The sequence below is a fragment of the Rhinolophus sinicus genome, linkage group LG16 (assembly GCF_036562045.2).
Source record: "Rhinolophus sinicus isolate RSC01 linkage group LG16, ASM3656204v1, whole genome shotgun sequence".
NCBI classification, from domain to species: domain Eukaryota; kingdom Metazoa; phylum Chordata; class Mammalia; order Chiroptera; family Rhinolophidae; genus Rhinolophus; species Rhinolophus sinicus.
In genome coordinates, this window is record NC_133765.1 from 37,277,497 (window position 1) to 37,294,320 (window position 16,824).

Consider the following 16,824-nt stretch of genomic DNA (forward strand, 5'->3'; position numbering starts at 1 on the left):
AGAGTCCACCTTCCAGATGTGGGCAGGCCTGGCTCCTTCTGGGAGCTCTGACGGAGCGTCTGCCCTGGGGCCTCCCGCCACGTTTGTGGTCAGCCGTCTTCAGACTACGTGGCATCCTCCCCGTACAGCGTCCATCCACCAAAGTCCCCGCCTTATAAGAACATGAGGACACCAGTCCTATTGGATGAGGGCCCCCAAGAACCTCACTTGATAAAGAGCCTGTGTCCCTGCAGGGTCACACTCGGAGGTCCTGGGGGTTCGGGATTTGGAGGTAAGGACAAGTCCCTCCGTAATAGCAACTGGTTATGTATGTTTTGCTCTTACACAAGCTCTGAGGACCAGGTTCAGCTCGCAGCAGACTCAGCCTTCCAGGGCCAGACACCAGGGGTACCTGCCCCTCCCACAGGCCGCCCTCTGGACACCCGATGGGCACACGTTCCAGCAGAGACCATCTCAGCGGCTTTCAGAAGCCGCTGGACAGAGCATTTCACATGGAGATTAGAGCGGCCCTGAGACAGATGGCTTGTGGGCTGGAAATTACGCTTCCTGTGTTCGAAATTTGTACTGAACATTGATTTTCTTTAAGGAACACTTAATCATCCCCGAATTACACCTGAGTCCAGCACATTTTAAAGAGAGGGGGAGTAGTTTTGGGTTTTAACCACTGAGAAACCAGATAGGAGTATCAACTGTCCACGTGTCGTGTGTGCGGCCCGAGCTCAGGGACCCCCAGACCGGCTGGAAGCCCCCCGGGGGCAGCCATGCCAGGGACCCGCGCTGACACCTCCCAGCATCCCGCGCAGCGCCTGCGGGGACAGTCGGCTCCGTGTTGACCTGGTGAATGAAATGATGCGTCGGCATTAGGCACTGCTGTCTCTGACAACCCAAAATCATCTCCCAGGCCAGCAGCTGCAGTCCCACAAGTGGGGGACCCCGGAACTAAGGCCGCACCCCAGTGACAGATGATGAAAAAGGGCAGAGGTCAAATAAGTGATTTTCCCAAGGTCATAGTGCTCAGCACCCACAAAGACAGGCCTGGAAGGGGGGGTCCTGTGTCCCACCCACTGCCCTCCCCCCAGCACATTGGGTGGCCTCTCACGACGCCACCTTGCGCCCGCTCTGTCCCCAGAAGCCAGCATCCTCAAAGCCTGTGCTCTGTCCCACTGTTTTAACCCTGACTCTCCCTGCAAGACTTCTCGTCCTGGGACCCGAGTTCCTGCCACAGCTAGTTCCTCAGAGAAGATGGGACACCCGCTGACCTCATCGAGGAAAACTCCCTGTTAATAACATCGGCCTTGGAAAGCCTATGCTTTTCTGCCATCTCGGGGGCTCCCGGCCCCACCCCCACACAGGGAGGACACGGCCCGCGCCACCCAACAAGAATCCGCCCACTTGCGTGAACTCTTACATAAGTGGAAAGAACGATGCTTCAGCGAAGCCTGTACCCTCGCACCCAGTGCAAACGCAGCAACACCCGGTGTCCCCGCGGTCACATCTCAGGAGGGGTTTCTTCCGCGGCAGGACAGGTGGAAGGTGTGTGTGCTGTGAGCCCGCCCGCGGGTTTCCCTGCGTTAGGACAGAGGGGCGGGTGGTTTCCCCTGCTGTGTGCCAAAAAAAGTATGCCTATTTTAAGAAAGAAAAAAAAAACTGTATTAAAATTGTGATACTCAATATATACCAATAACAAAAGATGAATACAAGTCACGTTTAACTTCTGCAATTGCAAGAGGTGCTCAAAGTGGTTCCCATCAGCGTCCAGACACTTCTGATGATGGGGAACTACTGCTTGAGCCACGTTGACCAAAGTGTTCACCTTTATACATTTTTTGACACCCCCGATATATATATATATATATATATATATGTATGTATGTACTCTTGTCACCCTCAGATAAATGCATTCCTTTCTATGTCTCCATCCTTTCGATGTAATAATCATATTTTGTCTACATTAATATTCAATGCTTAAAATATTGTAAGTACATGTGTTCATCACAGTATCACTGAGGATTCAATTATGATCACGTTTCCTTTTCTGTATAATGATTTCTTATCATCAGCTTTAAAACCTAATTTGTTTTTATTGTTTTTCTTCATTTTCTGTCTATTGAGCTCTCATTTACTCTCAAACTCTTCACTGATTACCTAAATCTCCTCTTAACACATTCATTCGCTTCAAATTTATTAGGAAAACTTTGGTTCCCTGCAGACACTGTGGCCAGAATCTCCCGTGCGGGCGCTCGGCTGTGTGGGCCTCCCGTCACCAGCAGCCATGTCTTCACCAGGGTCCTCCGCTCACCTCTGATTCCTGTTGCCTCTTCTGTTTCCCATTCCTCATGAGGCCTCTTCCTCAGTTTACTCCCTTGGTGCCTGGAGCACATCCTTGCGTAGCTTTCTGAGCGAGGGGGTAGGAGGTGGATGTTCGGAGGACTTGCGTGTGTGGAAATGTTCCCTTTGTCACGAGGCTGGCAAGAGAGTGCTGGGTGGGAAAGCCTTTCCCCTTTGAGTTGGGAAGAGTGTTTTCATTGTCTCTGGTTCCCCGAGCGGCTGTTGTGGCTGCTGCGTCTGTGCTGAGTCCTGGTCTTTCTTCTGCAGGGAACTCTCTTCTGCGTCCCCGGTGTCCTGCAAGTACCGCTCGGAGCCTGGGTGTGGAGCTGTTCCCATTCCCGGGATCGTCACCCAGGGGCCCTTCCAACCTGGAAGTCACAGCCTTTCATTTGGGGAGACTCCTTGGATTGTTTCCTTGATGCGTCTGCCCCCCCTTCTCTCTGTTTTTTCCATTGTTCAGATAAGGAGCCTCAAAGCCTCCTGTTGGTTGATCTTTTCTGCTGTCTTCCATTCCTTTGTTTTCTCTACTTCCACGGACACATTTCCTCAACTTTATCCATCCACCAGTCCAGTGACTTTCCAGTGCTGCTCTAATATTTTTAATTTCCAAGGGCTCATCTTCACCGTTTCTTAATAGCATCCTGTTTCTGTTTCACGATTGCGGTATCTTCTCTCATCTCTGTAAACGGGAGTGATTGCGAGTGTTTTTCACTTTGGTCTTTCCCTCCTAGGCTTTATCTCCTACAGAGTGCTTGTCTTTTCTGTTTGCCTGTTTTGGTCTCTGTATCATGGAGAGACTTTTCTCAGTGTCCAATACTTCCTGTTCGCTCGTATAAAAGAACCAGGGACTCCAAAGCCACTCGAGGCTCTGAGTCCATTTGCTGGGACTTGCGGGCTCCCGGCTTCTCTGAAAGGTAACTGGGCTAGCTGTTGGCGGAGGCCGCGGTGTCGGTACCAAAGCCCCTGGGACCCAGGACTTTTCCTGGAGAGTGAAGGTCCAGTGCTGGGGACAAATGCCTAGAAGTCTCAATGTTCGGGACACATAGGGTCACACGCACTGTTTCCAGCATGCTGACCCAGCCCCCATGGCCCCCGAGGGCCCACACGGAGCTCTGGGCTCCCCAGCCTGCTGCTTCCCACGCAGGTTTTCAGCGCATCTTCCTTATTTTAGCCCCCATGTACCCCCACTTTAGAGCTAGCTGTTCCACCAGTTGCTGAGACTGGGGGATGGTATACATGTCGGTTCTTAGCTTTTCCCATGGACAGCTCACGACTTCCTTTGGAAGTTCTGCGGTTACCTGTTTACCCATCTGCTTTCCATTTTCCAAGAGATGTGGCTGCATGTCCCCAGCGGGCTCTATGCCTTCCGTGATAGTCTCTTTTCTCCTTTAAGTGGGACTTGGGGAGAGAGCACAGTAGATATCTGCTCAATCTGCTGTCACTGTCATCAGTTTATTGATGATAAACAGGTTTAGAGAGCCCAGGAGATTGGCGGGAACAGCAGCTGTAAGGGGAGCGCTGTACCCTTTTTCATTCAGCCTCTGACTCAGTGCACTTCTCATGTGCACCAGGACAAGGCCCTGCAAGTCACATGAGTGTGCTGGGGACCTCCCTGGCACAATATGACAATAACGACTGTTTATTAAGTGCTTGCTGTATGTCGGACACAGTTCCAGTCTCTATATGTATCAATATATTTCATCGTCACAATAGCTTTATAATCCTATCCATTTACGGAACAGGGGAATGAGGCACAGAGACTATAATTTGCCCAAAGTCACACAGCCACAAAGTGGGGGAACTGGGGTGGGAACCCAGGCCAGGCTTCTGGACCAGCACTTGCCACTGCAGACTGGATAAGTCTGTGTGCCGGGGGTGCTCTGGACACTGTAGGATGTTTAGCTGCGTCCCTGGCCTTCACCCACTAGATGCCAGCACCCCCCTCCCAGTTAAGACAACCAAAAAGTCTCCAGACTGTGCCCCCGGACCCTACAGGACACAGTCGTCTTCTGTTGAGAGTGACCAGCCTAGGCCTGACCTGACCCCCTGTCTGGGCCACTTCCTGGATGGGGGGCTGTCCAGGGGCCCCTTCCCCTCACCCTCGGAGCTGGCCAGCATGTGCTGTGATCCCCGAGTCTGGGGGCAGCTCCCCCTTTCTCTCCCATCCACCCGCACGGCATTCCCACCGTCTGGTGCACTTTGTTTGTCAGTGTCACTGGCTATGAACAAAGCAGACAGAGCAGCCAGTGCTGGCAGCGGGGCGGAGCACGGCCCCTCTGGACAGGCCATGTCCTTGACTCTGTGCTCTCGCCCACCTTCCTCCCACAGAGCCAAGGTGAAGAAGGGGGTGAACATCCTGAGCACCCGGCCCAGCGAGCCCCGGCAGTGGGACGCCAAGCAGGAGCTGGGCAACGGCGGGAAGCATGCCACCACCACCGTGCTGTGCCAGCGCCTGGGGCCCAGCGCCCGCAACAGGTAGGTGCCACCTCCCTCTCAGGCGCCGCTCAGGGGCCCGGTAACCCCATCTCCACCTTAGAGACTTGACCGAGACGTTCACCACTGCTGAACTGAGCTATGAAAGCCTCGGCCTGGAAATCTGGGGCCCTGGCATCCGTGGCGGCACCCCCTGCCGTCTGCGGCCCCGAGGGCAGGCCGCCCACTCGGAAAGTGTGTTGTCAGGGCTTTGGAGCAGAGACGAGTTAGCGACATGCTGCTCTGCTTTGCCCGGGCTTATGCGCGCCCGTCACCTACACGCGTGTTCTGGGCGCCATGTTGGCTCCCGGCGCCCTCCATGGGGGGCAGAGGCGGCTTTCTACCATGTGCCTCCTTCACACGGAGGGGTGGACTGAGCGGGTGGGTGGGCGATTAAAGTCAGGAGGTGACAATCCCTGGCAATAATGGATGAGGACAAGGTGTGTGCGATCCTATGTAGACATCGGGTGATTATTTAAAATAATTGCTTTCTGCACATACAGTCACACATACTCATTTTAGAATATTTGGAAAGCTCAGTCGTATGTGGCAAAACGAGTTAAATACGTAAAATCCCTGCCACCCAAGGTGGCCACTGCTAACGTTTCATTTCCTTCCCGTGTTTTATGTATATAACATCGGTATATAGTGAATGTGAAGTGGATTCATTTATTTTACGAATTTGGTATCAGAATCTACACACAGATTTTTTTTTTTTAATTTTATTTTATTAAATTTATTGGGGTGACAATTGTTAGTAAAGGTACATAGATTTCAGGTGTACAATTCTGTATTACATCATCTATAAATCCCATTGTGTGTTCATCACCCAGAGTCAGTTCTCCTTCCATCACCATATATTCATACACACAGATTTGTAAGGCACTTTCACTTAGATCTCAATTATATTGAAAGCATCTTCTCTTGACATTAACTATTCCTCCATGTTTTTAATGGCTGTATAATGTTTCGTCATACAGATTTAATGTTACACACCTAATCATGTCTGTACTTTTGGGCACTTAGGTTGTTCCCAAGTTTTCTTCTCAGAGAAAACAGAGCAGTAAACCGCCTTCCACGTATGTACACTCTTCCTCTTGCGTAACGTGGCTTCTCAGAATCAAAAACTTTCATCGTTGTTTAGGGCTCTCGATATATTCACTTAGGGTATTTTCTTGAAGGGATTAGCACGGAAGGAAGAAGTGTCCATTGTGGGGCACATTTTCTCAAGCACACGCGACAAGGCTGTCAAGACATATTCTGCAAGTTCTCCATTTTGCTATGAGACGCCCAGCTCTTTTATCTCCAGCACCCCCTCTCCTCATCCCTACCTTTCATGTGCAGCCAGCAGAAACATCTGGTGGCCCGAACAGCGCACTAGTTCAAACACCAACTGTCACCATCGTTACCCCAGAGGGACCATCAGTACGTCTGAGAGGTGAGGGTTAGGAGTCCCAATATTTCATCTTGTGAAAAAAACGGCCAGAAAAAAAAAAAGCCTGCCTGGGTGCAAATTAAACCTCCCTTGTCAAATGCACATAAAGTCTAATTAACCCACCTGATTAATGTTGATTATGCAAATAAACGTGACCATGTTAATTCACAGACAGGGAATTGTGTATGTAAATAGTTTCTCCTATTATAACCAGAAGGTGTCTCCACGTGAGGGAGACAAGCCTGGCTGATGGCTTCTGACCAGTCCCCGTGGCAACGCTGTTTTCTCTGCGTCTTCCGGAAGCTCTGCTTTGAGACCAGTTGTGTTTCTTGAGTGCAAACACTGTGCCTGGGTTTCCGCTGTCAGTCATGCTGGATGTTTCGGCAGAGGGAGCTGCGATTCCAGACGTGTGTTTGCGCCTTTCCAGCTTCAGAGTTTGCACTGCCATGACTTAGAGGCGTGGATACAAGGTCGTGGGAGGTGTGACCAGCTCTGCATGCTCTTCGGTTTTCACGTGATATCTTAGAAGTAATGTTTGCGTGTGCAGGAGAGGCGGTCCGGCAGGGCTGGTGTCAGGCGTGCTGCGTCGGGTCCCCGTCTGCCGTGACAGCTGGGTGGACTGTGGACATCTCTTCCCAACTCCTCAGTCAGTGATTGGCAAGAGCTTGAAATTGACTCTGTAGCAGTATTTACACCCCAGAAATTGGCCACCGCCCCAAGTCAGGACTTGTGGTGATTGTGGGAAAGCCTGTTTTTCCCACTACGGGTGGGTGTGCTCTGCTCACGCACTTCCTGCCTGGGGTCTTCAGAAAGCACTGGTTGGTTCACCTAAGGGAAAACTGCGACGCTTCTTGTCAGGCAGGAATCCACTGAATCAGGCCCAGACGCCAGCCTCACAGAACCTAAACATTGCGGGGCAACTGGGACCATCAGTGACATGGAAGGTGCAGGTGCCACAGGGCAGGAGGCCTTACTTCTCTTCACCTGTAGAGAACAGGCCAAGTGTACTTGTTATGTACACTGCTGCATAACAAATTGCCCTGAAACTTAGAAGTTGAAAACAACACACGCTTATTGTCTCCTGGTTGCTGTAGGTCAGGGGTCCAGGCCCATCGTCGTGAGGGCCTCTCCTCGAGGGTCTTTCGCAGGCCGAAGTGACAGTGTCATCCAGGACCTGTGTCTCACGTGGAGGCCCACCTGGGGGAGGGTGAGAGTGCAAGTTCACGTGCCCACTGGAGTCCGCCCTCAGGATTGCAGGGCCAGGGGCTCAGTTTCTGGTTCCTCGCCAGGTGCCCTTCTCCAGCTGGGTGCCCATGAGAAGACCCAGGAAGAGAGAATGCCAGGAAACGAAAGTCACAGTATATTTGAGCCTGACCTTGTAAGTGACACTGCACACTTGCTGTGTTTTATTAGTTCAAAGCCTAGGCCGCACTCAAGGGGAGGAGAGTACAGAGAGGGGTGAATACCAGGAGGGGGGCATTGTTGGGTCTTATTGTAGCCATTTCACACCGCCTACCTCACTGGACAGCTCGTCCAGGCTGTGGAGGGCCCCCACTGTAGCTGGAGGCATGTGAGTTACAGACCAGCTATTGAAACCGGCACTCCCTTAGCTGGGTACCATCTATCTGAGTCTACAAATCCATCTACTTTTTTATTTAACTTAAGCCAGTTGATCAAAAGGGAAATTTTCTGTTACAGCCGGTATTAGTGAGTGTTCTTAGTTGCTCTAAAAGGTGATGACCCTGACTTGTTTAAGCAGAACAGGAATTTATCCAAAGAGATTGCCGGGAAGGCTGTAGAAAACGTGAAAAATGGACAACATCGGGGAATCAGCCAGAGCCGGGAAAGTGTCCCCAAGCCATCCGTCATCACATACCACTCAGACCGCTATTCATTTAGGAGTTTCCTTTAAATCAACTTTTAATTGGTCTTGTTTTTAAAAATTCACCCTCATCTTTAGTGATAATATCCTTGAAATTACACATTTCAGGCACTTTGATTATTTTCTAATGTATGTTACAATGAGTACAAAACTATAAGAGTTACTTGAAATAAGTATCCTTGGTGATTGGCACAGGGGCATAATTTATGCGTATTCTTGGTCATAACAGGAATACAGCCAAGGAGTCGCGCAGTGTGGTGGGCGCTGCCCTGCCCGGGTCCCCTCAGGTCGCTGGAAAGGCGTCTGGGCACCTGTGTGGGTGTATCAGGCTGTGTGAGTTCAGGCTGCTGTCAGAAATACCACAGATTGGGAGGCTCCAACAGCGGGAATCTATTCTCTCCCAGCTCTGGAGACTGGGAGTCCGAGATCAAGGTGTTGGCAGGGTTGGTTTGTGAGGAGACTTCTCTTCTTGGCCTTCTGACTGTATCCTCACATGACCTTTCTTCTCTGTGTGGACTCAGGGGTCGAGCAGGACAGAAAGAGCTCTGGGGTCTCTTCTTCTTGTGAGGACACTAGTCCTGTGAGGTTAGGACCCCACTGTTACAACTTCATTTAACCTAAACTATCTCTTTAAAAGCCCTCACTCCTAATACAGTCACCTCGGGGGATAGGTCTTCAGCTTAGGAATTTTGGAGTGGGGGTACACAGTTCAGTCCGTAGCTCGAACACCCCAACCTGCATCCTCCAGAGGTCCCTCTGGCCCACTCTTCAAGATTTCTGGAAAATCCTGGCGGTTTCATCTTCCTGGGATGGTTCTTGCGAATGATGATGGGTGTGAAACACGAAAGCCCATGCCCCCCGCCCCCAATGCAGATGACTCTGAATTGTAATTGACACCCCAGAACTCCCAGGGCTCAGAATTGGCGGGGATGTTTCCTGAAAGCGTGCCTTTCCTTTGCATGAACTGTTTCCTCTCTCCCTCTCCCTTTCTAGTTTCTCCTGGGAAAGCTTCCTGGGTCAATCACTTACAACCAAATCCTTGTCGTAGGGTCTGCTTCTAAGAAACCGACCTGAGAATCTCAGGAACATAGGGGCCCCCTGCTTCCTTGCCTGGTGAACTGGCCTCTTATTTGTCCAAGTGGGGGGAGCACTTGTTAAGAAGACTGTCAGACAAGACAGCTGTTTGGATGACACACTTGGTCCCTGGAGCCCAAACCCTCTGAAAGACCCGTGGCCTTATGGTCCTGGAGCCATCTGTTTGTAAACCCTCAGGTCCAGGAAGAGTTTGCCACCGGTCTGTACACACACAACGTTGTGCTGCATTTAATTTCCGCGCCCCCCCCCCCCGCAGATTAATATTTTAGCAGCTCGAGCATCTCCGCAATCATGCAGAATCAGCGAGCAACCTACTGGGTTGTATTTCATACTTACAGGGCATGAGGCCAGCAGAGCAATTAACAGCCTGTCCAGATCCGCCAGCATCAGAGCTCTGTGACTGAGTAAATCCAGCGTGAAGAAAATGCCCCTGTGACCACCGGGAAAGAGAAGTGGATGGCACGTTCGAACGCAGGAACCCATTTGTGGTCCTGTCAGTGGACATTCCTTAGGAAACACCTTCTGCTCTCCTTTCCTCTCCTTTCCCCATTCTGACTCTTCCTTCACACCTGAGCGTCTGGGCGAGTCTGGGCGGCAAGAATTTCATAAAACCTTTGAGGCAACCCCAGCCCAGAGGGAGCGCTGACCCTGGGCCCCCTCTTTCACCCCAATGTCGACCCTTCCTCTAAGACATGCTTTGGACCTAAGCTTTCGCTGATCTTCACCCTTTGAAGTTCATTTCTTCAGGGGAAATGCCAATGAGGTGTTTCTTTAAACTGAGGGCATTCTTTTAAGTTAAGGGGGAATTTAAATTAACATGTGACCTCTGCAGCTGTGACTGACCCCGGCTCCCCAGGGAGGGTCCCTGCTGCTACCTGCAAACTCCCGGCCTAGCCACACTCACCAGTGGCACTACTTACTTATGAAGCACCTTTACCCACGTGGGGGTGCAGGCCCCGTGTTGCCCAATCTCTGTAGTTTTCTAGAAGGATGGCAATTCCAGAACTTCATGTGAAATCTCCCAATTTTTAGATGTTTACCCGGATTTTCAAAACCACATGCAGATCAAACAAAAGGGCCGTTATTATCAGCAGGTGACTCACGGGTGATAGGCCGGTCTGATCCGACCCTACGTTCCATTCCACGTTGGCTAAAATCAGGCCTGTTTCCTTCAGGGGTTCACTGTATGGTCAAGGGATGGAGTCAGCAGCAAAACAGCCGTCCTGGCCCTCCTCTGCCTCTCTTAGAGGGACATGCACGTGAGGCCAGCCCTCATTTTCACCTCGGGAGTGGATCAGGTCACACCGACTCTCCGTGTTTCCAGCAGATGTTGTACACACGTGTCTGTCCTCTGGTTCCGTAGCCGTGTTCACCCTTGGCTTTCATATGATGACAGTGCTACCAGGGTCCTGCCAGTGGCATGGTGTCCCTCCCTCCTGCTGTCCTTGTCACCTAGCTTCTGGGTGGGTGGGCTGGTAGACCAGCAGGGGTCTGGCAGGTGGCCCCAGCAGGACACATGCTCTGAGTCCACACACTTCCACGGGCCACCAAATCCATTGCCTTCCCCCCGGGCCCCCGGGACCCACAGCTGCTGCCGTAATCCCCATACCGCTCGGTCACCTGCTTCAGGGACACTCCGCTGCTGGGGAGAGGCAGAACTCAGGCAGGTAGGGAAAGAAGGGCTTTTCAAACCACAAACATCATTGAAAATCGTGAATGAATGCACACGAGTACTCGCAGTCTCAATTGCAGACCTTATATGCATAACGAGAGTCCTCCGATGTTTGTTTTTGGAGGATTCTGGAATCTGAACGGGCCGCTTCCTGTAAAGAGCCTCAGCACAGCTGAGGGGAATGGCACACCAACAGAACCTGCTCGTCCCTGGAGGAAATTGCCCACACTGAGGCCTGTCTTGCAGAGATATGTGAAGACTGCACAGAAAAGCTGCCAGGCAGCCTTCCACAAACGAGACTGTGCCAGTTAGTGCCATGAGCGTGCCCTCTGGGTCCCCAAAGGAAGAAGGAAGAAGTGGCCCCCCTCAGCCCTCCCTAAACTCACAGCAGGCTCATGCCAGCGTCTGTGGCAGGAGAAGTTATTGACAGACACGTTGTGTGTGTTCTCCCTAAAAAGTCCCCTTTCCTCCACTTTCTCTTTGGAGCCCAGGTTTAGGCCCAAGATGGTGGAGTTCTTGGTGTTTCCTGCCATTTATAGAAGTTAAAATCTCCCAAGAGAATTTTCTGGAAGCACCTGGAGGTAGGAGAACAGCTAGAGAAGAAGCTTTGAAAGAACGTGAGAGAAGAGATTTTCCTGGAGACCAAAGGGCGGGCTCTACCTTGATCTGACGTCTCAAACGGCCTTCGGATTTCTCCACTGTTTGGCGCTGTGTGAAGTACAGCACCCCTGGTTTATCCTCCGTCCGAGGCTGTGTATGAGGAGGAAATCAATTTCACCCAAGGCAATTGGCGCGCTTCTGCACAGAAGGAGTAGATGCTGGGCGCTGAGACCAACGCTTCGGGGGCGGCACCTGCTCGAGCTTTCCCCGGGTGGACACTTGGTACACACACACCATCACCCATTTCTCCAAACCCTCCACGGTGAATATTCATATAGGATGACAGTGTGTCTGAGAAGCTTTGTTTCCCAAAAATGTGTGCAATGGACATGCTCTCGGTGTCTCCTAGACCTCATTACTCTCCCATGAAGATGTGAAGTCCATCTTCTCCCCTCGGAAGTGGGTAGACTTTCGTGACTGGCTGACTAGCCGTGGACAGCAGAAGTGACTCTAGGTGACCTTGAGAGCTAGGTCACAAAGGAGCCCCGAGCCAACCTGTAAGCAGGGCTGTTGCCTGGAGGCGCCATGCTGTGAGGAAGCCCACCTAGCCCAGGTGGAAAGACCACAGGAGACCCTTGGACAAGGGAGAGCATGGTGTCCAGCCAGCCACTCAGCCAAGCCCTTCTGCAATTCTTGACTCACAGACACAATGAAATGGTTGTTTGATGCCACTGAGTTTCAAGGACGATTATGACACGGCACCATCTAACCAAGTGCTGGGTACCCAAGGGGATTAAACGACTTGCCACCCTCACAGCTACTCAGGGCCAGGCCACTATTTTAACCCCATTCTGTCTGATTAAATCCTGTGACTTCTCCCACCCCATGGAAGTGGTTCCTAGGTGAAGAGCTGAGGAAAGTCTTGTCTTCTGACACTAAAGGGTCCTTCCCAATCCCCCGTCTCTCGAGAAGCTGATTTCCTGTCTGGATGCACCCAAGCCTCATGGAAGGCCTTTCACACCAGAATGAAAGAGTTTCTGTTTTCTTCCTCCCGTCCCAGACTGACACGTGGTCCCCAGTCCAAACTGAATATGTATGAAGTCCTGTATCCCAGTACCTGTCCTGAGGTACTTACGGTGTCGCGTTACCGAGCCCTTGGAGCTCTTGCCAGGTAGTCACTCACTTGACGGGAAGGCGCGAGGCCAGTGCTGTCACCTGTGACGAGCAGGTGACTTTCAGAACCCGGGACCCCAGCGCAGAGAGCCCGTCTTACCCAGAGGCTTGGGTGACGTTGTCCTCCCATTACGGGTCCTCAGAGAGAAAACCACGAACCAGAACTGGGCTGTGGGGATAACCCTGCAATGCCTGGAGGCTCCAAGTGTCACACGGACACGTGCAGAGTCCCCCAGCCCCCCTCCCCCCCAAGCTGCCATGACACACCGGTTTATCCACATTGTCTCACTCCTTTAAATTCGGGGACTTTTGTTCACATCGAGGGTCCGTCTCCTACCTGACTGGTCTCTATAAACAAATGGCGAACAGCAGTGGAACTGAACTGTTTCCCATTCTTAAAAACGTGATGTGTCTGTGTTTCTGCATCAAAGGTAGAAGCATTGCGCAGGTGGTGCCTCCATTGCCAGGTAGCCCGGGAAGCACTATGGCACCGGGAATAACCGCATGGTCTCTGGAGCCAGCCAGGCACCTGGGAGCCAAGTCTCAGCTCTTCTGCTTGGAGTCTGTGTGGTTTTGTGCAAATCAGTCAGTCTCTTTGGCTCCTGTCTGAAAAAGAGGATGAATCATGGCTGTGCCTTGGTTGTGACGTACTTGCAAAGATTGAAGGAGTTAGTTTACATCAAGTGCCCACGTGGAGTGTCGGTGCTTGTGTGTTCTGTGGAATGAAGCGTCCTTAAGTTCTTCCTGGCAGTTTTACACCGTGGCCCAGTGTTCTTTCCCATTGGGGACACCTTGGTCACACAGCCACACTGCCCGGCTGAGCTGACGTCATCCCGGCATCCTGCTGGAAGCTCAGCCCTGCTCTCCCAGCACCTCGTCCCGCCGCCCTGCAGACCTCTTGGCTCACACTCTTGGTGGAGCATTGGTGTCTGGTTGGCTCTGGCTCTGCTCCCACCCTCAGGGTGTCCTGGACTTGTGAGTGATGGCGGAGATACCCTCAGAGGAACAGCAGTAGCCTGCGGCATCTGTGGCTGGATTAGTCCTTGTTTTGACTATTTATAAGCCAACCCCAGAGGTCTAAGGTGTGTGGTAATTTGTCACTTCACTAAGGCGCATTTCCCCTTTCTGCATTTATTATTTTTTTTTTACTCTTAATTTATTTTGTGTGCATGTTGGGTGGAGTGTGGAAGATAGGAAATACATTCACGTAGTTCCCAACTCAAATGTAGACAAAGCAACATACTCCTGCCATCCAGCAACCTTCCCTGGAGGTCACCAAAGTTTGCACTTTATCATAAACCTTTCAAAAGATATTTTATGCACATCACACACACACACACACACACACACACACACACACACACACACACTTCCTTCCCAACTTTAAACAACATTACTTCTGTGGGTTTTTTTACCTAACAATATATCGTGTAATTTTCCCATCTCAGTGCATGAAGTTCTTTATTCTTTTTTAAAGCATCTGCAAATCATGGCATTTAGCATCACTGGTCTAAAACAAGCCCTGTTAACTGGCCTTTACGTTATCACGTCTTTTGCCTGGAAATGTGGCCTTGAAACACCTTCCCAAACACCTTGTCCACACAGCAGCTTGCACTCTCGTGGTCGTCCCTGAAACAAAGTGCAGAGGTGGGCCAGCTGCGGCCCCTGGACGTACTCCTATCAGCCAGGAGACGGACGTGCTGCCTGCACAGATGGGACCACGGGCCCCACCCATGCCCTCACCCACACTGCCAACCCGCCATGTGATTCCGTGAGGCTCCTGTTATATTTCCTCATGAATGACTTGGCTCACACGTCCCCTGAGAGGGACGCTCCACGCAGGAGGGTGGCGTGGACGTTAGGGTGCCGCTCCCTGTCCACCCCGGGACTCCCGGGCACTGTGGCCCCGGGGCCTGCGGCTTCCAGGAGCACCTACCAGGTGTGCATGGACCTACTGTGCTGACTGTGCTGTCGTGACTGCATGCTGTATGCAGCCCTCTTCCAAGTTCTCACCTCCCCTGAGCTCTCTGTCTCCACTCTTCCCAGTCCCAGCCCCATCCACTCTTCTCAGAATGGCCGAAGTGTTGTCTTGAAAACAATCATATCATACAACTTCCTATTGGCTCAGCCTTCAGGGCTTCCATCACGCCCAGAATTAAATCCCAGCTCCTGGCCATGACCTCCAAGGCCCTGGGTGATTCTCCCATCAAGCACTACTCTCTTTCTCGCTGGCCTCTGTGGGGCCTGTTGCTCAGGAACCAAGCTCGTGCGTGCCACAGGGCCTTTGCATCTGCTGTTCCTCTGACTGGTCTCTGCAGGACTGGATCATTTCAATTTATAGGTCTTAGCTCACGTGTCATATGCTCAGAGAGGCTGTCTGTGGGCACCCACACCGACCACCTGTTTCACTTTCTTTCTAGAACTCACCAGTGGGGAATGACCTTGTTTGTTTTATCATCTGTCTCTCCCCACAAGAATGCAGACTCCGTGAGTGAAGGCAAGGACGTACGCATACCCTCCTCTCTGAAGTCTTAGTGCTTAGGTCAGTTCCTGCCACAGAGCAGGGACTGAAATACGTGCTGAGTGAGTACACACGCGAACGGCCTTTGTAGCCGTGTGTTGCTCTGAGTTACCTTGTCTGCAGTTCACAGAGGAAGAATGAGAATCACAGGTCCCCTTTGTTGGGAAGAGGAGGATGCTCTGCTGAATGATGAGGAGATGGGGTGATGCTTGTGACAATACACCGAGTTAGAGCCAGGTGCCCCACTGTACAGGTGAAGGAATAAGTCCAGAGTCTGTCTGTCCTGGGAGATGGTGTCGTGGGAGCCCAGGATGGAGCCCCCAGGTTTTACAAGGAGCATGCGGGTGGAAACCAGACCCACCAGCAGGCCCCACACTTCCTCCCCCGACACCTCCTCTCCCTCCAGGTCTTATTCTCTCAGTCGCTGTGATAAAGGAGAGGAGACATGTTTCCCCAGTAAGGGATTCATGTATGTATGTCAGTGTCATACAAAGCTCTGCCGGATGTACAGACATTTTCTTCAGATGCCATTCCAGTTGGTAAGAACTTCAGCGCTTTGCCCAAGTCTGAAACTTGCTAGTCGTCAGGAAATGCAGCTCTCCTCCGTCTTGATATTTCACGCCAGGCTGCCACATGGGACTCAGAGACCTGCAGGGAGCAGAGAGGCACAGGATGTCCCCCAAAACCTTGGCAACTGAGAAGTCGTCAGGTGTTGCTTTCTAAATACCTGTTCAAGCTTCACAGGGGTTTCAGCCTGATGGGGGTATCGCGGCGTGAGAACCTGAACTTTTGTGTGTGTATTCAGTAATCAGATGATTATTACATGCCTGCCAGGCAATGGCAATATTAGGGTTAATACGACAGGTATGGACGCTGGCCTCACATAATCCATTGTCCATTTGAAAAGATGGAAAATAATTAAGAAGCACACCAAGAAGTATTCCATTGCATCAATGGCAAGTGCTATGAAGTGTGTGGTGTAAAAGAACTCACAACAAGGGAGGGTATTGCTTAGGATATGGGTCAATTCCTTGTGAAAGAGACCTTGGTTTATGGCGGCGTAGATTAAAGAAAACATTATTTTTCTGCCACAGGCGTCTAAAGTGCTTTGGTGCCCATGCTCTGCACTGTCGTCCAAAGCCTGTGTTTTCTCTCTCTCGCTCTCTCGCTCTCTCTCTCTCTCTCTCTCTCTCTCGCTCTCGCTCGCTCTCTCTCTTGCTCTCTGGTTGCTCTGATTCCTCCAGGGGCCGCCCTCACTCACATGATCCAAGATGGCGCTCAGAAGCCCCAATCATGGGCAGGTGGAGAGGAGGGAGGGCAGTGGATGCCAGGCCGCGGAGAAGTGTTTCTGTCTTTATCTGAAGACCAGTGAGAATCCTTTAAAATATTTCAAGCATGATGGGGCACCATCACACTTCTGTAAATGGTATTATCAATAGAAGTGTATAAAACCGACTGGGAGGAGGGTTGGCCAAGAAGATGCAAGTCACAAGTCAGACGAACACAGTGGCCCGAAATACGGATGAGAGGTCGGTCCCATCTGCCCACCACTCTCTTCTCCACGAGTCTCCATAAGGCCAGAGACCCTGTCTCCTCATTCCTCCAGCACCCTCCATGCCGACTGGCACCACACATTCTGAAATGAC

The 16,824-nt window shown here is 51.5% G+C and overlaps 1 protein-coding gene across 1 annotated transcript in view; it reads left to right on the top strand.

Annotated features, from left to right (window-relative positions):
• The window catches only part of TMEM132C (transmembrane protein 132C), a 248,787-nt gene that overhangs the window by 157,801 nt on the left and 74,162 nt on the right, over positions 1–16,824 (top strand). The window contains exon 3 of the mRNA XM_074321410.1: positions 4,657–4,803. Within this exon, the coding sequence (XP_074177511.1) occupies positions 4,657–4,803 (147 nt within the window). The remainder of the gene's footprint in view (positions 1–4,656; positions 4,804–16,824) is intronic.